General features: G+C 42.7%; 1 protein-coding gene across 4 annotated transcripts in view; it reads left to right on the top strand.

The window, feature by feature from the left end:
* LOC141073433 (uncharacterized) overlaps positions 1–17,916 on the top strand; it is a 50,629-nt gene extending 32,713 nt beyond the window's left edge. For all 4 annotated transcript variants that reach the window (XM_073560631.1, XM_073560634.1, XM_073560633.1 and 1 more), the window contains 9 exons: positions 1,351–1,446; positions 2,367–2,392; positions 3,329–3,596; positions 12,121–12,315; positions 13,388–13,444; positions 15,127–15,155; positions 16,083–16,368; positions 16,735–16,929; positions 17,406–17,916. In XM_073560631.1, coding sequence (XP_073416732.1) covers positions 1,351–1,446; positions 2,367–2,392; positions 3,329–3,596; positions 12,121–12,315; positions 13,388–13,444; positions 15,127–15,155; positions 16,083–16,368; positions 16,735–16,929; positions 17,406–17,437 — 1,184 coding nt within the window. In that variant the 3' untranslated portion in view covers positions 17,438–17,916. The remainder of the gene's footprint in view (positions 1–1,350; positions 1,447–2,366; positions 2,393–3,328; positions 3,597–12,120; positions 12,316–13,387; positions 13,445–15,126; positions 15,156–16,082; positions 16,369–16,734; positions 16,930–17,405) is intronic.
* Positions 17,917–23,167: the final 5,251 nt, after the last annotated feature.

The following is a 23,167-nucleotide window of genomic DNA, read 5'->3' as shown; positions in this document are numbered from 1 at the left end:
AGGGTAAAAAATAACGTCCAACACAATCAATACCCACTATAATAAAGTGCAAATGCTTAAAGGTGCAGAGGGACCATAGAGTTACAACAGCGGGATTTGTAAAGAGTGCTGTCAATACCTGTATGGATGAGGGTGCTCAGGAGGGAAGACTCTGACGCGCGTTTCGTTGTTGCTTCTTCCTGGTCAGTGCTGTTCTCGGGCTCCTGTTCATTGGTCAGTGTCATTCCAGGAACCGTTTTATATCTCTTTGTAGCGTCTCTTCTATAATTCTATCTTGTTACATAATAATAATAATAATCTTTATTTTTATGTAGCGCTAACATATTCTGCAGCGCTTTACAGTTTGCACACATTATCATCACTGTCCCCGATGGGGCTCACAATCTAAATTCCCTATCAGTATGTCTTTGGATTTATTTATTTTTTACAAAAAATGATATTATATTATTAATCTGATTGATTTGTATGTCATTATTTGCCGTGGCATAAAACATATTTGGACTCACCTTTCTTCTACCACTCTCTCTCTTCTTAGTCCACTTTCTTTGCCCCATTCAGAGTAACTCCGCTCCATCAATGTTCTCACATTATTGCTTTTTCTCCTGTAAATTTTCCTGTTGGATCAGCTTTATCACATGTCCTGGATGACCAGGAATCATCTTGTGTAGTGAGAATGTAGATATCACTTGGCATTTTCAGGCTGAGTAGATTTGCTTCCTTATGTCCACTGTGAATTTTAGGTGAAGAGTATTATTGATGTATTGACTTGTTTGGTCGTCACATCGGGGCCCCGTATATTATACGGACGTCATCAATGTAACGACCAAAGCAGAAGAACGCTCCACTGAGCGACACATCTGCCCGTAATAAGCACTGACTTTCCCACCATGACATAAATATAATAACAAGGCATTCAGAGAGTTTTCAGCCCATTGAGGCTCCAGCTACCTGGACACATTAATGGGTATTAATAAATATTCAACTGCTATGAGCCCATATTCTTCCAGATTGTGAGAAACGTTGTCATATACCGTAAGTGAAAAAACAATGTAAAGCCCTTGATCATGTGGGAAACAGTCCTTGCAGGTAATCCAACAATATGTCAGTAGCCAAGTAAAATGTTCTATTTTCAAAGCAAATATCCCAGCCTCATCTGGCCTAAGAGATCTTTGTAATGTTGCATACAATTTATATGGTATAATCTGGTGGCAGATCCACTTTAAGTAAAAAAAAAATCAACATCAACAATTCCACATAAACCAGTCACCATTGATGGTGTTATTCCTGACAGTATAACTGATGTAATAGGGCACAGTGCCGCCATCTTCATTATATGTGGGGTCATTTCAGGGAGACGTCCTATGGGAAGGAGATCAACCAGGGAACTCATCAGCAGCGATCACCATCACCAGGAGCCGCAAAACACCGGATACCGTGACAACGCAGGTGAAATATCATAACTATGTGATCATCTCACTTTTCTTCCTTTTTCCTTTCACCAGTGTTTTCCTCTTTTTCCCCATCATATCGTAGATATTTTCTACTTCCATTCTTATCTTCAACCTTTCTTTCCTTATTTTTTCTTGCGTCTTTTATTCAGTTTTCCTTCTTTCCTCCATCTCTACCTCCCTTTTTCTCCTTTCATTTATACCTTCCTTCCATTCTTCCATCATTCCTTTTCCTTCTTTCTTTCTTTCCTCCATTTCATCCCTTCTTTCCTTTTTCCCTTTCTTTCCTTTTCCCTCTACAGTAATATTCATTATCTATGAAGCCTCCAGTCTTCAGTTTGTGAATCATTTATTTTCTGGACTGATGTTTTAGTAACCACAGAATCGGTCACAATAGACGGCGCTCTGCAGCAGAAGCGGAAAATGCTAAATCCTGACACTAAGGCTATGTGCCCACGTATGCAGAAATTTCCTGAGAAAAACCGGACTCCTTCCCAGGAAAACCACATTTTTTTTGCGTTCTTTTGCTAGTTTTTTGCGCATTTTTTTGCCCGTTTTTTTTACGTTTTTTTCCCGGAGCATCCACATTCTCATTGAATATAGTTGTAAATGTGTTTTTTTCCGCAAAATTAATGAACATGCTGCGTTTTTTTCCGCGATGCGTTTGTCTGTTGAAAAAAACGCATCATGTGCACAGAAATTGCAGAATGCATTATAAGAATGGAATGCTTAATGTACGCGTTTTTTAAGCATTTTTGCATGGAAAAACGCTTAAAAAATGCAAAAAAAACGCTTACGTGGGCACACAGCCTTAAGGTCACAGCTGGGTCTAATTTCTGTTTCCTCTTTTAAATAAAATGGCAGAAAGTTTGGTCTGATAGTGAAGGCGCCGTCTCATCTTCTCTGTCTCCTCCACAGGTGACGCTGGTGAACATTTCTCCCAGGTAAGAGATCGGGGTCTGGGTTCTCTATCAATCAATAAGGGTCACAGTGGTAAGACCCCACAAATCTATCATTTATCCTGTATACTGTGGGAGAATGTTAAGAGAATCTCCATTAATGAGTTAACACTTTAATGCCAAACAGTAATAATAAAGGTCAACTTTATTCCTCCTCATCATCTGCTACTCCTCCTCTTCCTCCCCTGCTCCTCATCCTCCTCATCTACTTCTCCTCCTCATCTACTGCTACACCTCCTCTTCATCTCCTGCTACTCCTCCTTATCCCGTTACTCCTCCTATCCACTGCTATTCCTCCTCATCTACAGCTTCCCCTCCACCTCATCTTCTGTTACTCCTCCTTCTCATCTCCAGCAAGTCCTCCTCATCATCTCTTGCTACTACTCCTCCTTATCTCCTGCTGCTCTTCTCATCCTCATCTTCTGCTACTGCTCGTCATCTTCTACTCCTCCTTATCCTCTGCTACACCTCCTCATAATCTTCAACTACTCCTCATCCACATTTCCAGGTACTCCTTCTCCTCCCCTGCTACTCCTCCTCCTAATCTCCAACTCCTGCTCATCCTCATCTCCAGCTACTCCTCGTCCTCATCTCCAACTACTCCTTCTCCTCATCTCCAGCTACTCCTCCTCTTCTCCAGCTACTCCTCGTCCTCATCACCTTCCAGCTACTCCTCGTCCTCATCTCCAACTACTCCTTCTCCTCATCTTCAGCTACCCTTCCTTCTCATCCTCTGCTACTCCTCCACCTCCTTTCTTCCTACACCTCCTCCTCATCCTCTCCTACTCCTCCTTCTCTCTTCCTACTCCTCTTCCTCATCTCCTCCAGGATATTGTTCCCAGTTCTGATTCCACTCTCAGTACATGTTACTGCCCCCGAGATCTCATCATATTGAACCTCATGTGTTTCTCCTGTTATCAGGTGATAAAAAGACACCGAGTAGGAATCTTCTCCCGATCCAGTGACAGTGATTACTCCTGGCTGGTGCAGATCCTCAGATCTGAGGATTTCCGCCCTCATATTAGTCATGTCCAAAACTTCCATATGTCTAAAGACAAAGTCAGGGAGTTCAAACAAGAAGTCAGGAAATGCACATTCGGGATCCTCTACCAAAGCCAGAAGACGGAGAGGAACACGGTGACCACTATAAAGTATGACCTGGAGCTGCAGACCCTTTATGATACGCTCGGTAAAATACAAGATGAACAAGTTTAAAAATATAAAACAGTTGTTAAAAGTTTAGTTACTCTCTAAAGGAAATCTTTAGAAAAACAGTGGGCACCCGCCTGTAGAAAGGAGAAAAATGGTGCCAAATACCAGCAGGTTACTGCGGCTGTTTCGTTGTTTTGACTCCGATGAAGAATTCTACAGAAAGGAAACGCGCACCCTTGCGAATTATCTACATCCCCAACCATCACCACATGCGCCTACCCCGTTAACCCCATACTGCTGATTGGATGAGAGGGTTCCTTTTTTATGTGATGCCTAATATATACTGGGATTATTGTGGGACCATTAGGGCAGGCCACATGTCTGTGTATACTAGTGTTCATAACAGAGGCACGCTTTGGATGACTGATTCTAATCAGGTCGTATTTTGTCGCTAGTCTGCTACTGCCGGGACCCATGGTCCTGTATGTTGGTCAGTACTGGTGACGTACTATATGTATATGTGGTAGTTCTGGTTGGTGCGGTGTTGCACTGTTTGCACTTTAGTCCAATTTTGGTTAGAATATTTTACATGTTAGTATTATTAAAAGCTACATTTTATATTACCGATTTTCCCACTACACTACTGATTTTTGGTGGTTTAATGATCTCTGCTTATTTGTCTTGTTTCATGGCAATTAGCAGCAGCTGATCCCCTAGTGTTTAGAGCTGAAAAATAACAAAACTTTTAAAATAATTTTTCATATTTTATACATGTAAATATTTAAAAAAATGTAATAAAACATTAATATTTTACATTTTTTTAATTGCTGAAACTATTTTTTTACCGCACATTCACAGCGGCATATGAGGGGTTGGATTGCTGAGATCAGAGAGAACACTGATCCTATACGTTCGGGCAGACAGCGATTCATCCGGTTTTGTTATCAGAGTTTGTTCCGAGTTTCATCAGTTTCTCTTTTTTTATTATGTAGCAGTCCATGAAGAATGGTCAGCACTAGTGATGAGCGAGTGTGTTCATTACTATTCGCACGGACAGTTCGGTATTTTGGTTACTCGTTGCATTGCCAGTATTTGCCATTCACTCCCATTATTGGGCGCATCGCTAACGCATGTGTCATGGTCCAGTCCGGAGTTTATTTTCTGCTGTCTTCACTCCGGACTGGTCATGCGGGAGTTAATCTCATCAGCCTCGTTCTGGAGCTAGCTGGGCTATTTCAATCCCTCACAGCCTGCTGACCAGTGTTAGTGATAGCTCAAGCTTGCAGTTTAGAGCCGCTGACCCTTGTACCCTGGTGATCCTCCTGCCTTTGACCAGGGTGGATTTGATTTAAATCTAACTGATTTAAATCACGATTTAAATCACTAGTCAGTAAGGCTTGATTTAAATCAGTGATTTAAATCAAAGTTTCTACCTAAACTAGTTCTTTCTACTTTAACATGCAAGTAGATGAAGATTTTTAGAATCACTTTTTATATTGCTTTTTTCTCCCCAGTTTAATGGGTTAATCATTCATATTTGGACACCACTGTTCTGTTGTACTTAGGAAGGAGAAAAATAATCCTGACCTTAATAACAATTTAAATAGATTTATTCAACTGAAACAATAACAACATTACAGCATAAGTTATTTGCTTAAACAAACATCCATGTTTGTTAACTAATTTGGCTAAACAAAATATATATATATTTTAAGAAACTTAGACTGTCAGCCCAGCCGACACATGAAAAACTTAAATACTACTGTCCCTGCTGTCCTCTGTAGCTCACTTGTCGTCATCTTCATCATCATCTTCTTCTTTGTTCCTATTCATAATCTGGAAAAGAAAAACAAGCTTTCCTGCTTTATTGGGTCCCAACCGATTTCTCAATTTAGAATGAATGAGTCCAAAGGAAGAGAATATTCTTTCAACGCCTGCAGAAGAAGCTACTGCTGTTAAAAGTGAAATCATTACTTGAACAGTCTCTAAATCCAAGCGCTTAAGTGACTTCCACCAGTTTACTGGTGTGACCTTCCTTAAAATATCTTCAGCAAACATATATTTCTTGAATGGTTCCCCCTTAGCTCTGAAGTTTATTATAGTTGGCATTAAAGATGGATGATTGCTGGATACCCATGTCATAGCTAACTCCTCTTCCTCAGCACTTAGGTTTTGACCCTGATATTGGATATTGACAATATTTGCCAAAAAATGAGCTGGAGTCAGTGCTTGTCCCATTCGTTTGTTTACTGCTTGTAATTTAATTCTGTCCATGTGTAGTTCTGTTTTTAAGTGTTCACTCAGTTCCTTCCAAATTTCAACAGCATCCGCAATAAAACAGCTATTTTTCTGTATTTTGTTTAAAGCTTGAGAGATGGGTTTCAGGAAGCTCAGCATATGTTCAACATTTCTCTTAAGCCCAATGTTGAGGATTTTGGCCGTGACAGTGCCATCTATTTTATCTCGATTTTCTTCACAAAGTGTCATCAGAATAGGCCAGTTTTTGATATACTGCTCAAAACAGTCCACCACAGAGTTCCATCTAACATCTTGTGGGAGCGTTAGCTTGGTTCCACCCATCCTTTTCAGAGCTGCGGCAGCAAAATGATTATTACGGAAGTATTTAGCAATTTCAACAACATTAGCCTTTATTTCTGGAACACTTAAGTCTTTGGCTAAGAGGTGCAGCAAATGAGCACTGCAACCATATGTTATTAGCAGCTTTGCATTCCCTCCCTGCTCTTCTAAATCTCTTCTCATCTTGGATACGTTTGCAGCATTGTCAGTGACCAAACTGCGTACTAGACATTTGAATTTTTGTTCACATGTCGTTATAGCTTTTACTGCCACTTCTTGTAAGTATTCTGCTGTGTGTGCATTTCCTGACGTATCAGTTGTTTGTGCAAGGAAGACTTTACCTTCTTCTGTTGTTATACAATCACATACAATAGGATCATTGTGGACATTACTCCACCCACCAATACTTAGGTTAACAATTTTACCCTCCAGAGCTGTTGCACATTGCTCCATTTCTCTGTCATACACTTGATCCAGCAGTTTCCCTGCAACATCAGCTCTGCTGGGTGGACTGTATCCTGGTCTCAGTGACTGAACCATATTAATGAAATGTGGGTTCTCAGTCAGACGGAAAGAAGAGTTCGTTGCATAAATAAACTGGGCAATTTTTTCATCAATCAACTCTTTTTCTAATCTTCTAGTTCTTATCACAAACCTATCTATGGTGGTTCCAGGAGGCAAAGGTTTTTTCTTCCTTTTGGGTGATGGTGATATGTGGCTGTGGGTGTCTGATGATGATGCTGCTGCTGCTAATGAAGCACTATCCTGGATGGATAACTCTGAAACTGTAGAACAGGATGATGGTGATCTTGGAGGTGGATAGTTTCCAGAATCCATGAATTCCCCTAAACAAAAAAAGTCAATGCTGTTATTTTATTGTTTATACAATTTCTGCTTATTGTACACAACACATCACTGCCCCTGCCCCAAAAGGAATATTTGTTTTTCTTCATAACTGTACCAAATGACAGTAACATGCAGTAATAATAATAAATATAATTTTTCTCACACATGACAGTTCAGTCTTTAGAAATAGGATTCAATAAAAATGTTTACCAACCTGAAGATCCTGCCTGTTCAGAAGTGTTTCTTTGGTCATCTTCATCACCGCACTTTTCATGATGTTGCCTCATTCGCGCCACCAGGCCTTGCATCTCTTTGTTGCATCGTTTGCATTTTGCACGCATGCCTGCCTTACCGATAGGCGAAGGAGCTTCATTAAAATATTCCCAAACTGGGTCTCTTTTACGGCCTGCTGCCATTATAAGGAAAGAATGTAATAAACCTCAGATCGTACACACAAACAGATCCAGACTTGTCTGTCTGTGGCTATGCTGCAGTATTGTGCTCAAAGTTTCACTTTCATTTTCTTGTCTGCTTGACCTTCCTCCTCCTCACACTTAGATTCACATTCTTCTTGTGTTGTGCAGATCTATTCCACTCCAAACAATCAGAAACATATTGTCTAACTTCTTGGACTTGGCACTGAAGGGGTTGATTCTGTATTTATAGGTTTGTAGAACAATAGGATTAAGGTCTTTTTCTCAACTCTGTTCATGTTGTAACATTTTTGCCGTGAAGAAGAGGCTGGGACCTCTGCGGAGTCAAATTCAGTTTTGAGAACTGCGTAAGTAAAGCGAGCGTCTGTGATAATATAGGAGAGAAACTGCCCACTAATCCTACAGAAACCTCTGGAAGAGCATGGCATTGTGAATGTTACACATATACAGCCTTTATTCTACTGAGTTAAACAACTCAGCTTTATCTCATGATGGAAGAACCTTTGGATGGTAAAATATTTTCCTCAAAAAGCAGTTTATTTAAAAAAAATCTGATTTAAATCAAAAAAATCCGATTTAAATCAAAAAAATCCGATTTTTTTGATTTTTTTTAAAAAAACATTGATTTTTATCCACCCTGCCTTTGACTGATATTCACGTGTATGACCCGGACTGATCTCTGACCCCGTCTCTTGGTATTCGTCTCTGCTGTTACGTTCCCTCTCTGGCATCTGACTCCCCGGCTTGTACCCCGACCACGTATTTCGTCTCACGTTTTGGACCCCGTTCTCATGTTCTGGCTTTCTGACTCTCGGCTTGGTATTTTGACTACGTGTATTGCTGCTCCTTCTGGTACGTCTGCTCCTGCTAGTTTCTGACTCGGTTGTCTGACTATTCTCTCTCGTTACCTGTGGCACCTGTGCTGTTGCTCATTGTTGCTGCTCTTAGTGTGTAACCTCTCCTCCCTCACCAGCTCCCCCTGGTGGAGGTTTCACTACAGCATGTCATAATTGGCATGTGCTAGCGATGTGCCGTCATTCTGTGATGGACTCTCGGACGCGGGCTGCAGCATCTGCGCTAGCGGTATAGCATAACGCTATGCACTGAACGGACTGCATTAACGCAGTGTGACCCCAGCCTTAGAGGCAAAGCAATATTTTCCCAGCACAGTGAGTTCTAGCATTTTGTGCTGCCTTTTTTTAATGCACCGGTCTATTTTCCCCGCTGTTTTTGGGGTCAGAGCCTGGCTTCTGCTGTCCACATTAGTCCACTGGAACAAGTGGTTAGTGCCCTACGCAAAGCAGTAGACCAAACATCATCCGAGCTGTGGCAAGCTTTAAAACAACAGACCGATCAGTGGCTCTCCCTGCTGCACCTCCATCCTGGTCTGGTGGTCTGTGATAACGGGTGTAACCTGGTGGCGGCTTTAAAGGTCGGCACGCTGGTACACATGCCATGCATGGCTCACGTGCTGAACCTAGTTGTTCAGAAATTTCTGAAAAGTTACCCTGCCTCGCCATACCTACTTGAGGAATAAGAGGGAACCCGAACAAATTCGATCAATTCTAGTTAGCACCCCAAATGTGGAAGTTTACAACAAGGCAGGGTTAGGGTTAGGGATAGGGTTCCGGCACCAAGAACTGTCATAGCCATTTGGAGCTTCTCCATAACATACATCTTGAATTCCTGATCTGTAAGAGATATTGGAATGAAGAGAGTCTCTATATAATTTGCAACGTACTGTCTCATTATGCTTTGACCTTCTCGACATAGCTGTATGTAAAAATCCAGATTGAACTGTAAGTACCATTCTCATCATTGACAGATAAAAAATGCATTCCTCTACAGTCTCTCATTTCAATCGAAAGGTGTAAATTGTCCGTGTTATTAATTAAATGCATTAACTTAGTTTTATGTCACTATTTCTACGACTAAACCAAGTTGCATTTGAAATCCCCTAAGGTGTCAGAACAGGAGAAGCTGCCAAGAAATAACTCCATTTTGTAAACTTCACCTCTCTAGGAATTTATTTATCTATACCCTGTAAGCATTGTAAAATAACAGGTAATTTGCAGAATTTTGTATTATTGGACCATAAAAATGAAATATTACATTTTTTTTCAAGGAACTGTTGCTTTAGCCAAAATTTTTCATTTTTGGAAAGGTAGCAGGAGTAAATGTGCAGCGTGTCGCAGGGTGGTTGCTTCAGACAAGGCACTCGTCTCTTCTTTTTACGCCGTCCCGGCACGCTATATGAAAGTGTGGGTCCTGGCTTGGTTTGTGAGTTAGTGCCATGAGGACCTTGCACCTGTGCAGCCCGCCTGTAGCCAATGGTGGCAGCTGGCCAGGACCAAGGATTCCGCAGTTCAATAAAGGAGACTCCTGTTCTAAAGCACAGTCTTTACTGAACGGTAACTTAGTGAGGGTTACGTACAAGGGGTCGCAGGAACAAAGTCTTATGGACGTTTCCTTTACAGTAAGAAGCATTTTCATTCACATCCTTCCTCTGTAGTTTACTCCAGGGCCAATGAAGCCCATTGTATCACCCTACCTCGTCACAACCCAGATACAAGTCTCTCTGCTCGCTCAGTAGTTCCATGTCCCATTTATTCCACTACTGGTGTCCTGGATCTACTTCTCTGGACCTCCACTAGTCCCACAATCTCAGTCCTGTTTAGGTCCATTACCTTCGGAGTTTACAAGCTCAGGGTTCTTCATGACTCGTCATCCTATCAAAGGTCCCAGTTCTTGAAGGCCACTCTGTCTTATCAATAAATCCAGGATCTTGCTATCCCTTATCTTAAGGCCCCGTTCCATGCTTCAATGTCCCAGCGATCCCACAAACGATCCAACATGGATGGGATCGCTGGGACATAGTTAGCTCTTTACCCTGGATACCAGCGTGCTCGCTGGTCCTGATCGCTGGTGAGTCTGCCTATGTGACAGCTCACCAGCGATCAGGACCAGCGAGCATGCTGGAATCCAGGGTAAACAGTGGGTAACTAAGAGCCGCGTGGCGTTTAGTTACCCTCTGTTTACCCTGGATACCAGCTCTCAGAGTCTGCTGTATGGCGCTGGGAGCTCGCTGATCGTTGGTCTCTCACTGTCACACGCAGCGATGTGTGCTGCCCAGCGGGAGACCAACGATAGATTTATGGCCCAGACCATTAGGCAATGATTAACGATCAGCCAACTGATCGTTGATCATTTCTACGTGTCACACGCAACGATATCGTTCACAGTATCGTTGCGTGTAACGGGGCCTTAGTCTCCTCTTGCTATAGCTCACTTATCCCCTCTATCTCCAACTCTATCTCACTATCTCCAGGAAGCAGTCACTTGCCCTAACACTAAGCCCCTCCCACAATGGGGTAGTCTCAAGCATTAACATTTACATGGAAACCCTGATGTATGCGCTGAGTGTAGATCACAGGATAAATGTGTACAGAGCCTTTTACTGTGATCTTTGGAAGACAGAATGAAAAAAGAATCAGCAGTTCAAGAATTGCCTTTATTTTAATTTTTGCATGCCGTTTGTCGTGTGATATAAGTGATTACAATTATAGCGATCCCAGATTTACAGTTTTTTCCTGGATATTCTTCTATTGACAGTCATGTGAGGTTTTGCTTTTTGAAGGATAAGTTGATTTTATTGGTACCATTTTTGGGCTCATAACCTTTTTTCAGCACTTTCTAATCCGATTTTTCGGATGCAGAAGGTATAAAAATCAGCAAATTAGGATTTTTTTTATGCGCTCACCATCTGACCGTTTTATAGATCAGGTCATTCTGAATGCGGTAATACCAAATATGCGCAGGATTTTGTTTATTTTATGTTTTTACAAATATTTGTATTTATTGGTATATTTTTTTCACAATTTATTTAATTTTCTTTTGTGTATTTTTTAAATTTTACAAACACATTTTTACTCTTTTTTTTTTTTACTTTATAATTAGTCCCTTTACGGAACTTCAACTTTTATTTCTCTGATCACCGGTTTAATGTATTAGATCCGTCATTGTGGCAGAGCAATGGAGCACCTTTTAGACCTGGCATATGGCATGGTCTAACAGGCCACCGAAGCTGCCATCACTGCATTGCAAGGGGGCCGATGAGAGTGAGCTCCCTCCTTCTCACAATCTTCTAAATGCTGCCATCGATTTTGATTGAGGCCTTTAGAGGATTAAACAACCAGGTGTAGTGTGGACACTGGCGCTGGCTGTTACAGCAGGAGCTCAGCAGTCACTTAGGCAGAGCTACCGGCAGGAATTGTATGGACTCAACTCCTGTACCGGCATAACCACCATGACAGCCATATGTCACTCTACGGAAACTGATAGTGACATCGTTGGAAGAATACACTGATAAGATTCTATCTAGATGGGAGGGGGAGGAGCTCATCTCTAGCCCCGCCTCTAGCTCCTCCCTTCTACTGTCAACATAAAATGGTATCCATACCAACTGCCATTTCCTATCTCAGAAATGGGAAAGTCATCACTGAATACGGATTTCAACTCAAAATTGAGAGTTTAGATAATGACTGATCAATTTTGGCAGAGAAAGAAGCAAATTTCTCTGATAAAATATATTACAAAGTTGCTTTTTTGATGTGAAATATTGATATATGAAACAAAAAATAAAAACTACGCCAGAGGACATTAATTTCTGCCTCCTTCATGATCTGTGACCTTTGCTGTCTACAGGGAAGCAGAATGTGGCCATTATCATTGATGACGTGGAGGACAACAGTGATCGAGAGAAGTCCCACATCCTGGCCACACATCCCCGGGCTGCAGAACGGGCCGGTAACTTACTACTTGTATCCTACCGAGACAAGATGGAGAAGAGGCGGATGGAAAAAGTAAAGATGGAACTGAGGATGCAGCGGCGAGGTTCAGGTGATGGAGGCTCATAGTTCTTGTCGGCCTCAGTATTGGTATTGGAGGATAGGTGTACTCATGTACATTACCAATGTGGTCATGAGATGGGGGGGCTCAGTTTGACAACACAAACATTTGGAGCTATCTGTGTTGATTACACACTCCTCAACATTGAAAATACATCACCAAGAAGGAGACAAGTCCAGGTATGCTTCCGGCAGCTCCTGTGTGATCACCGACCAATGACGTCCCTGATGTGCCCGATGGAGACCAGTCTGGAGATGCTGCCGGCAACTCCTGTGTAATCACTGACCAATGACTTCCCCGATGTGCTCCATGGAGACAAGTCCAGAGATGCTGCCGGCAACTCCTGTGTAATCACCGACCAATGACGTCCCAATGTGCTTCATGGAGACCAGTCTGGAGACGCTGCCGGCAGCTCCTGTATAATCACCGACCAATGACATCCCCGTTGTGCTCCATGGAGACAAGTCCAGAGATGCTGCCGGCAATTCCTGTGTAATCACCGACCAATGACTTCCCAAGGTGCTTCATGGAGACCAGTCTGGAGACACTGCCGGCAGCTCCTGTATAATCACCGACCAATGACGTCCCCGATGTGCTTCATGGAGACAAGACTAGAAATGCTGCAGCTATGGGAGCAGGTTTAGGCGGCACAAGTAGCTCACAGTTGTTTGAAGAACATGTGGTTGGGGGATGTTGTGTTGTAAAACGGCTCCTTTGGAGAAATGGCAGCAAAACTGGTTCCACCAACAAATCCATGTGAGGCCGAGCTGTCAGTGCACCTGAAATAAAGACTAGAGGGGTCCAGCTATAGTACATTATGCCGCCCTGCCACCACAATCCTAGGAGTGGTACAACCTGTCCTGACGACATTTTTCCAAAGTGTCCCAGGAACCTTTTTTACACACGACAACCCCAGGTCACAGATACACTCAGATAGTAATGCTGAGTGCTGTGCTGTCGGTATGATGATAATCTGATAAGTTATAAGAGACATTTGGTGTCCTGCAGAGAAATGTTCGCCCCGTTGTTACTTATTCCATTGTGTGTGATGTCTCCTCTGCAGAATTCATCAATTGTGACCAGAGAACGAATGATGCACCGAGAACATTTCCTACATCTGGTAAAGATCTCATTCATTATATTTATGATCATACAAATATTGATGCAAATTTAATTCAGTAGAATTTATAATTTTAGGAAAGTCATAGGTCCAGGAAATTTGAAGAACTTACAATTCGATTTGTGTAGATCACAAAGAAAAAGCCCTCCGACTATGTATAGAAGATTGTATCAGCCACCGAAGGCTCAAAAGATCTCAGGGGTGACTGCACCGGTCCCCCATAATGCCTTGCAGCTATCACATCACATTGAATATTTCAGCCAATCAGGAGCGAGTAAGACAGCCTGTAAAAAAGGCAGGGCAGGGAATGCAGCAGTCATTTTAGGGTTATTCTGGGATAGGATGCAGATGTCAGAGCTGACAGCTCAACAATAGAGATATGAAGAGAAAGCTCTAAAACATTGGATAAAGAGGCCAGACTGCGTGTGTGGTACAAGTGCAGCAGTGAAGAAGATGAGCAAAGTATTCTGCGAAAAAAGCAGAGATTCAAGTGATAGCAGCAGAGAGATAGGAGAGATGCCAACCGCCATATGATCAGTCAGCGTATGTGATGGAGGAGCTGGCATCTTCCTTCTCAATGAACAAGAAAAGCAGAAACAAGACAGGATGTGAACCAACCTATTGTTTGTTGTTACCTATTTTTTGTCAAGAATTGAATAATGGGGGTGCAAAATATTGTCAACCCTAACCCCATCCTTAGGAAAGGCCATCAATATCTGATTGGTGGGGGCATGACACTCGGCCCCCCTAATGATCAGCTGTTACAAGGGGCGGCCGGTTCTCTTCATTTGAATAGAAGGTGTATCGGAAGTACCATCCACACAGCCACTAAAAAATTGATGGAGCTGCTGTGTCTTAGCAGCATCGGAGAACTTATGACCACTGCCGGTAATAGCTGATCAGTGGGGGCGCCAGGTGTCGTATCAGATATTGATGGATATCCTAAGGATCAGCCATCAATAGAAAAGTAGTGGGCAAACGCTTTAATTATAGTGTTGTCCAAAATATATGGTAAAAAGAAAAAGTGGCAATAGCAATGGATATATCAGTAGTATCACCACTGACACCAGTGGCTTGGGCAGTAGTACTACCAAACGCAGGTCATAATTGGCCTCCTTTTCCTTTGGAAAGTGCATTTGTGGGGACAAAGTAGAGGGCATTATCAAATATATGGCACATCATTCGTCTCAGCCTCAGCGAGAGGATGTTACCTCTGACAGCGACATAGTCAGTGTTCTACCCAGAATGATCAGCCTTGTCACAATTGACTAAGAAGGATACTTTTTGGACTGATTTTATAATTTAAAAACATGAAAAGTCTGTCATTGCACTGTTATTATATGAGGTGTTGGTCACTACCTGGTTACTATTTCTATGATGAGATCACTGTGACACTGACATTACTGAGGCTGTGATTGTGGTAAAAGAGTTTGAAGAGTTGGATACAGTCCTAATAGACCTCAGAGTGTTAAAAATATCCTTTCAGGGCAATCGGAGGTTTTGCAGTATTGAGGTTTGCAGCAAATCGATTCACTCTGAAATGAGCATTTTTTTTTCCTTTATATATATATATATACACCTAAACTCAAATTTCAAAAGGTCTGTAATAATTATTCATGTAAATCTTAGAATCATATGCTAATAAAATAAAACTGCAATCATCCTATCACTTTAATCCCCAGGTACAGGACATGGACCTCTCTCCTCACAGGTAAGATGGCATGAGTTCTTGTAAGCTATAACGAGAGTTCTCTGACGTTCTACTTGCTATCGAGATAAAGCAACTAATCAATCGGGATTTTCTTGCTGACATAGTGACTCTGAATTGCACAAATAGTTCATAAGGACATGGGATTTGTTTGTGAAAAAAACACTTTTAGATACTATCTGGTCTCTACTGGGGGTGGGCGAACACATGTATGTTCCGCCGAATATTTTAAAGTTCATTTTGGGTACCAAAACGGTACCAGAACTTGAACGTGGACCCCATTCAAACGAATGCTTATTTATATTGCACAGGCACTGGCTGGTGAATACTCTCATCAGCCTCACCTGCTCTCACTGCTATCACTGAGAGCAGGCCTACGATGATGAGAGTAGTACTCTCATCAGCCGACGCCTGTGACCAGGGGTAATCTTTTTACCGCCAGTCAGAGCTGCTGGCTCACATGCTGTCATCTGTTTGACAGTATGGGAACTGCAGAGCTGTGACTGGCGGTAATGAACTTACCGCTGATCAGAGATGATGTTTCTAAGACTGTCACACAGATTATGCCAAAGCCAAACAGTGACACAGACTTCCTGGAGACGTCCGTGTTCGGGGTCCGCGCATGGACACTAGGTGTTCGGTACGGACACCGAACCTTATTGTACGGGTTTACCCACCCCTAGTCTCTAGTTCCTGAAATCAAAATATGTTGTCATAAACAGTAGCCCTGGTCAATAGTGAACACTTGTGACTTTTAATATTTAGCATTAGTGGTTTTAGGGCACTTTTGCTGAGATTTGGGAAAATCCACAATGCAATCGATAATGATGTTCATTGCTTGATATTAAGAATTGAGGAGTGATGTGACTGCATTTGAGTTTCCCAATGTTCCACCCCTGAGCATCATCTATCTGTTCTATCTCTTATCAGGGGCCAGTAATAAAACATCACTGTGTGGGAATCTTCTCCAGATCAACTGACAGGGATTACTCCTGGCTGGTGGACATACTCAGATCTAAGGAACTCAGTTCTCTTGTTGCAAATGTGAATAGTTACTTAATCTACAACAGTCAGAAGTTCCAGGACTTCATAGATGACATCAATCAGAGCACAGTTGGGATCGTTTATCACAGCAAGAACAGAGGAAGAGTCAACGTCACCAATGTGACCGATTCTCTGTATGACCAAGAACTAGAAACGCTTCACATGATACTTGGTAAGAGATGAGATATGGATGGACAGGTTCTACTTTATAGTAATTTATTTCATGGGTTGTCACAGTCAGCTTACAGAGAGTAATATAGTGCAAGACATAACAAGCCAACACCATAAACCCGCCATAGTGAACGGTCCAAGGTATTAATCTGTATGAAGACGACCACTAGAGATGATTTCGACATAAATTATGGCCATTTTTGCAGTGATTCTGGACAGGCAGGCATAGTGGTTCTACATTCATATTGCTTTATAAGAATCTACTTTAAAATTGACAACCAATATGGCGGCACTTCATTTTGTCAATTTTGCAAAATGGCCATCACAGCATGAAAATTGCGACTGACTTAAGTTCTTCTGTGTACAGGGAAGAGGAATGTACTGGTGATCATTGATGACCTGGAGGATAGTGGTGATTACCGGAAAAAGGGCATCCTGCAGGAACAGCATAGCATTGCAAAATGTGCCAAAGACTTAATTCTGGTGTCACATGATGATAAGATGGACCCGAGGTTACGGAGAATGATAATTGATCAACTAAAGGCTTTTCTCCGAGGTGCAGGTATGTCCATGTCACAGATTTCAGCTGTCCTGGGAACCTTCCATCGGGTCGGACACAACATGGCCTTCATTAACTCCTTGCATGGTGCTAGAAAGGACCGTGAATTTGATATTGCTGTATCACAAGACAGTTTATAAAATCCTCATGAAAACATCCTTCTACGCTGAGACCTGAGCACACGCCATCACCAAATCCGTTAATGTTCACATATACACACAACACTGCCACTCATGAAGCCAAACCGATGTACCCATTGCAGGCTTTGATCTGCCCATGATCTCCATGAAAATTCCACACCTAAATTAGATGTTCTCTCACTAGTGCGGCGTCACATTAACGCCTGAAACTTCAAGTCATCAGATATTTGCATTGAAAAAAAGATTGCAAAACGTCTTTCACATTTTAATAATTGATTTCGGAGAGATCTTTAAATACTATAAAGTATAATATGATATTAAGTCTCCATTGTTGCTTAGTTCCAGGATCTACCGTCTCATCAGGGGTGTGAGCACCTGGCATAATACGATCCCATGGTTCTCAGATGAAGACGACATTGATCACAGTGACTATGAAGACAATTCTGCCGAGATGCTGAACTCCTTCCATGGCCGGAGGACGGATCACCAGACGTGAAGGATCCGATGAATCCTGCAATCAGATCACGTGCTTCGGTCTCTCTCCTTCACGTAAATGCTCCTGGACTCAGCAATGACTCGATAGGTTTCAGTCCTCGGAAAATGTTCAACATGAAGTCACAAAAATCAGCAGAATATTGGGAACAACATGACTAATGTGACCAATGGAACAAGCGATTTGTTATTTTGGGTTTCTTCTATTTTACAGTAGAAAGATTGATCTCCTCAACCGGTTTATCGGAAAGTTGTACTCGTATTTACTGATGGACATCACTGGATGTCTCCTAATGTGAGCACCACAGAGGCTGGAAAACATCAAGACAATAAATTATCATAGGGAAAGTTAAAAATGTTTGTAGTCCTAGAGTTATTAAATTAATGCACTCGGCTCATTACATGGAGTATGTATGACCACCAGCACTCCAGTCATTAGGTATCGGTGATTGAGCGTGTGTGTCCAACAACATTTGGCTCAATAGGTGGAGGTGATTGAGCGTGTGATTGCACCAGCACTTAGTGTATTAGGTGAAGGGGTCTGAGCATTTGTGTCCACCAGCACTCGGCTTTAGGGATAAGCGGACCCGTAGACGTTCGATTTCACTGGATTCGGAAGAATTGTATTCCAAAGTTTGGTTTGGGTACCAGAACTTGACCTTGTACCCCATAGGAGTCAATGGGGACCCAAAATGACTTAAACTAACAAAATAAAAAAATAACATTCTAGAACAAGGAGATGGAGGTCCAAGTGGAAGACTATGTGGAATTGGACTTGGAGGTGTAGGTGGAAGAGGCAGAGGAGGAGGTAGCCAACATTGTTTTTGTGCTTTTTGAGGGTTTTTTTAGGGAAATTACTTAAATAACATAGAATAATAAAAAAAATCGAGAACCAGGAGACGGAGGTCCAAGTGCAGGAGAAGGTTGAGGAGAAGGTGCAGGTGGACATGGCAGAGTAGGTGGAAGAGGCGGAGAAGGAGGTAGCCAACACTGTTTTTGTGTTTTATTTTCTATCTTTTGTTTTGTTTTTGTGTTTGTAAATTACATAGAGGTAATGACAAGCTGTTCTTCAGTGACATGACTGTGAATGCTCCAGAAGTGCCCCCAGCCTAAAAGCTTGTTGATTGGCTGTGCTGCAGTGTTTCAACAACTTTATTTGTCACTAAACCTGAAAAGTTTAGCAGACTTATGGAAAAAAGTCTGCGTTCAGCACAGACACTAGGTGACCAGTACGCACCCCGAACTTTACAGTTTGGATTATTATTATTATTATTTATTATTATAGCGCCATTTATTCCATGGCGCTTTACATGTGAGGAGGGGTATACATAATACATACAAGTACAGTAATCTTACACAATACAAGTCATGAGTGGTACAGGATGAGAGAGGACCCTGCCCGTGAGAGCTCACAATCTACAAAGGGATGGGTGAGTGTAAGAGAATGGTCAGCCATAATATACTGAGCGGCCATGATGAGCTAGGCAGCCATCTTGTGAAAGTTAGGTAAATATTCAACTTTTACTAAAGAACTAATACAATGTACTTTGAAATGGAGGATGTAAAATGAGATTATGTCTGCTAGATAGGAAAATTGTATCAATAGGGGAATAGGGTTAACAAATATACGGTCAATGTGTGTATACGTGATAGTGTTGGTGGAGAACAAACTCATTAAAATGTCAATTGCATGAATTTATGGACCAAGCCTGGAAGCAATGATAAGATTAAGGACAGTAGCTATAGATATTAAAGACTTTTATGGGTTTTAGTGTTGTTTGGGGAAACTTTAATTAATGTCTTTGTATTATGTCATTATATTCCTTGTTCTAAAATACAGGTTTCTGTAGAATTATCATGTAAACGCCCTCTGTGGCAAAATGCAGCTGTCTTTGTTCTCATTATGTAAAAGAAGCCCCTGTAACTGTTGCTCGGGGCCATTTCACCGCCATCATGCCGATGTGCCACACCACGATCTATCACGACGCCTTTTCACCACCAGACTTCCTAGCGAATCTCTGCCCGTCTGAATTCCTGTTTTCGTGCCAGCATGCTTCAACTTCCCTGACTATCTGTGCCTGTTCTGCCGTGTATCTTCTAATAGACTTCAACCTCAGCTTGATAAGAAGATTGTCTACATCTTTTTCCAGCTCTTCCAGCTCTCAGTAAGAACTTTCTCTTACAGTGAGGATAGAGTAGACGAGGGTAGAGCTGGTCGTGGAGCGGTTTGGTGGATCGGTGGTTACTGCAGGTTGTAGGCTTGTCGGAAGAGGTCGATCTTCAGGTTCTTTTTGAAGGTTTCCATGGTAGGAGAGAGTCTGATATGTTGTGGTAGAGAGTTCCAGAGTAGAGGGGATGCATGGGAGAAATCTTGTATGCGATTGTGGGAAGAGGACATAAGAGGGGAGTAGAGAAGGAGATCTTGTGAGGATCGGAGGTTTCGTGCAGGTAAGTACCGGGAGACGAGGTCACAGATGTATGGAGGACTCAGTTTGTGTATGGCTTTGTATGTCATGGTTAGGGTTTTGAACTGGAGTCTTTGGGAAGTGGGAAACCAGTGCAGGGATTGACATAGGAGAGAGGCCGGGGAATAGCGGGAGAACAGGTGGATTAGTCGGGCAGCAGAGTTTAGGATAGATTGGAGGGGTGTGAGAGTGTTAGAGGGGAGGCCACAGAGCAGGAAGTTGCAGTAGTCAAGGCGGGAGATGAGGGCATGGACTAGGGTTTTTGCAGAATCTTAGTGGAGGAATGTACGTGTCCGTGAAATGTTTTTGAGTTGAAGTCGGCAGGAAGTGGAAAGGGCTTGGATATGTGGTTTGAAAGAGAGATCAGTGTCAAGGATAACCCCGAGGCAGCGAGCTTGTGGGACTAGAGAGAGTGAGCAGCCGTTTACTTTAATGGATAGGCCCATTGGGGGGGTCATGTGAGATGGGCGAAAGATGATTAATTCTGTTTTGTCCATATTAAGTTTTAGAAATCTAGCGGAGAAGGATGAAATAGTGGACAGACATTGAGGGATTATGTTTAGTAGGGAGGTGATATCTGGTCCAAAGATGTAGATCTGTGTGTCATCAGCATAGAGATGATATTGAAAGCCATGAGATTCTATGAGCTGTCCGAGGCCGAAGGTGAAAATGGAGAAGAGCAGGGGCCCGAGGACTGAACCTTGCGGGACTCCGACGGATAGGGGGCGCTGTGAGGAGGTGGTGTGCGAGTGGGAGATGCTGAATGTCCAGTCTGTTAGGTATGACGCAATCCAAGATAGGGCCGAGTCTGTGATACCAAGAGATGAGAGAGTCTGTAGTAATAGGGAATGGTCCACTGTGTCAAAGGCAGTGGACAGGTCCAGGTGGAGGAGGACAGAGTAGTGTTGCTTGGCCTTGGCCGCTAGTAGGTCATTGGTGACCTTAGTGCAGTTTCAGTGGAGTGGTGTGGCCGGAAACCATATTGTAAGCGGTCAAGGAGGGAGCAAGAAGAGAGGTGGGAGGACATTTCAAGATAGATGTGTTGTTCCAGTAGTTTTGAGGCATAGGGGAGAAGTGATATAGGGCAATAGCTAGATACAGAGGATGGGTCAAGAGAGGGCTTTTTGAGGATAGGTGTGATGGAAGCATGTTTAAAGCTTGAGGGGAAAACACCAGTTGTTAGTGACAGGTTGAAGAGGTGGGTTAGGGTTGAGATGAAGACTGTGGTGAGGTTTGGGATGAAGTGGGATGGGATCGGGTCAAGTGCACAGGTAGTGAGATGTGATCTTGAAAGTAGAGTGGAGAGTCGATCTTCTGTAATGGTGGAGAAGTTGGTTTTGGAGGAGGAGGGCTGAGCAGTTAGGAGGAAGGGGACTGGGGGTTGTCGATCAAAACTGTGTCTGATGTTATCAATCTTCTCCTTGAAAAATGAGGATTCACTCATCTCTACTCGGCTTATTAGTTGGAGGTGACTGAGCTTGTGTTTGCCAGTTCACGACTCATTAGGTGAAAGTCACTGAGCGTGTGTGTCCTCCAGCACTTGTCTCATTAAGTGGAGGTGACTGAGCATGTGTTTGTGACAGTTCTTGGCTCATTAGGTAAAGGTCACTGAGTCTGTGTGTCCTCTGGCACTTGGCTCATTAGGTGGATGTGACTGTTTTTAACCACCAGCTGTCAACTAATTAAGTGGAGATTATTGAGTGTGTATGACCACCAGCACTCAGCTACATAGGTGGAGAAGACTGTGGATGTAAGTCCACCAGCACTTGGCTCTTTAGGTGGAGGTAGCTGAGCATGTGTCTCATCCAGCATACAGGTCATTGGTTGGAGGTGAGTGAGCATGTGTTTGCAGCACTCTCTGCTTACTAGGTGAAGTTCACTGAGCATGTGTGACCACCAGCACTAGGCTTATTGGGTGGAGGTGACTGAGCATGTGTGTCCATCAGAACTCAGCTCATTAGGTGGTGGTGATTGAGTGTATTTTTTCACCAGCATTCGGATCTTTAGATGAAAGTGACTGAGTGCGTATGTCCACCAGCACTCACCTCATTAGGTGGAGATGACTGAGCATGTGTATCCACCAGAATTTGACTCATTAGATGGAGGTGCCTGAGTGCAGGTGTTAATCCGCACTCATCTCATTAGGAGGAGGTGATTGAGCGTGTGTGTCCACCACCACTCAATTCAATAGGTGGAGATTACTAAGCATGTGTGTCCACTAGCAGTCGGCTCACTAGGTGGAAGAAACTGAGCATATGTACCCACCAGCACTTGACTCATTAGGTGGAAGTGAGTGAGAGTGTGTGTCCATTAGCACTCGGCCAGTTAGGTGAAGGTCACTGAGCATGTGTAACCACTAGCAGTCCTCTCATTAGGTGGAGGTGACTGAGTGTGTGTGTCTACCAGCACTCAGTTCATTAGGTGGAGGCGACTGAGCTTTTGTGTCCTCCAGCACTTAGATCATGGGGTGGATTGTGCACATTCCTAAACACTTATGACCCCAGGCGGCCCCGTAACTGTGTAAGTGAATGTCAGAACTCTGCTCAGAGTGCAAGTAAGTGGCAATTATATGATCTACTCAATGAATGTGAAATGTAATGAGGAGACATTCCCATGCACCTTTATATTACTATTATTATTCATTATTATAGCGCCATTTATTCCATGGCACTTTACATGTGAAAAATGGGCATACATAGACAAGTACAATAATCCTGAGCAATACAAGGCGCACACACGTAGAGGAGGATATGATCAGGTTCCGTTTACAGCTCCAGCTTCCACTCATTTTCCCCATGGAATCATTATCCACCATTGTTCCTTATGTGTGAAGATGATTACAAGAGGATTGTTGGTTTCCAAGTGATTTTTATTTTGTAATATATTAATATCTTCTACTCAATGAAAGAAAACATCAACCGGTGCCCTGGACTGACCGAGTGTACGAGCGTCTGTGAGCGAGAAATTAACGAAAGAGACCAAGTGCCCTAATAATAATGATCACTCCGGTGAGATAAGAAAGTGAGAAAGAACACGGGGAGCAAAAAAGGAAACCAGAAGGAGAAACTAAAGAAAGGGAGGTGTGAAAACAAGAAAAGGGACAAAAAAACAGGAAGGAAAAGTATGGAAGGGATAAGGGTAGGG

The sequence above is a fragment of the Dendrobates tinctorius genome, unplaced genomic scaffold (assembly GCF_039654945.1).
Source record: "Dendrobates tinctorius isolate UK_male_01 unplaced genomic scaffold, ASM3965494v1 ptg000301l, whole genome shotgun sequence".
In the NCBI taxonomy this organism is placed as follows: domain Eukaryota; kingdom Metazoa; phylum Chordata; class Amphibia; order Anura; family Dendrobatidae; genus Dendrobates; species Dendrobates tinctorius.
Note: the sequence above shows the minus strand (reverse complement) of the source record. Positions and strands in the feature narration are given on the sequence as shown.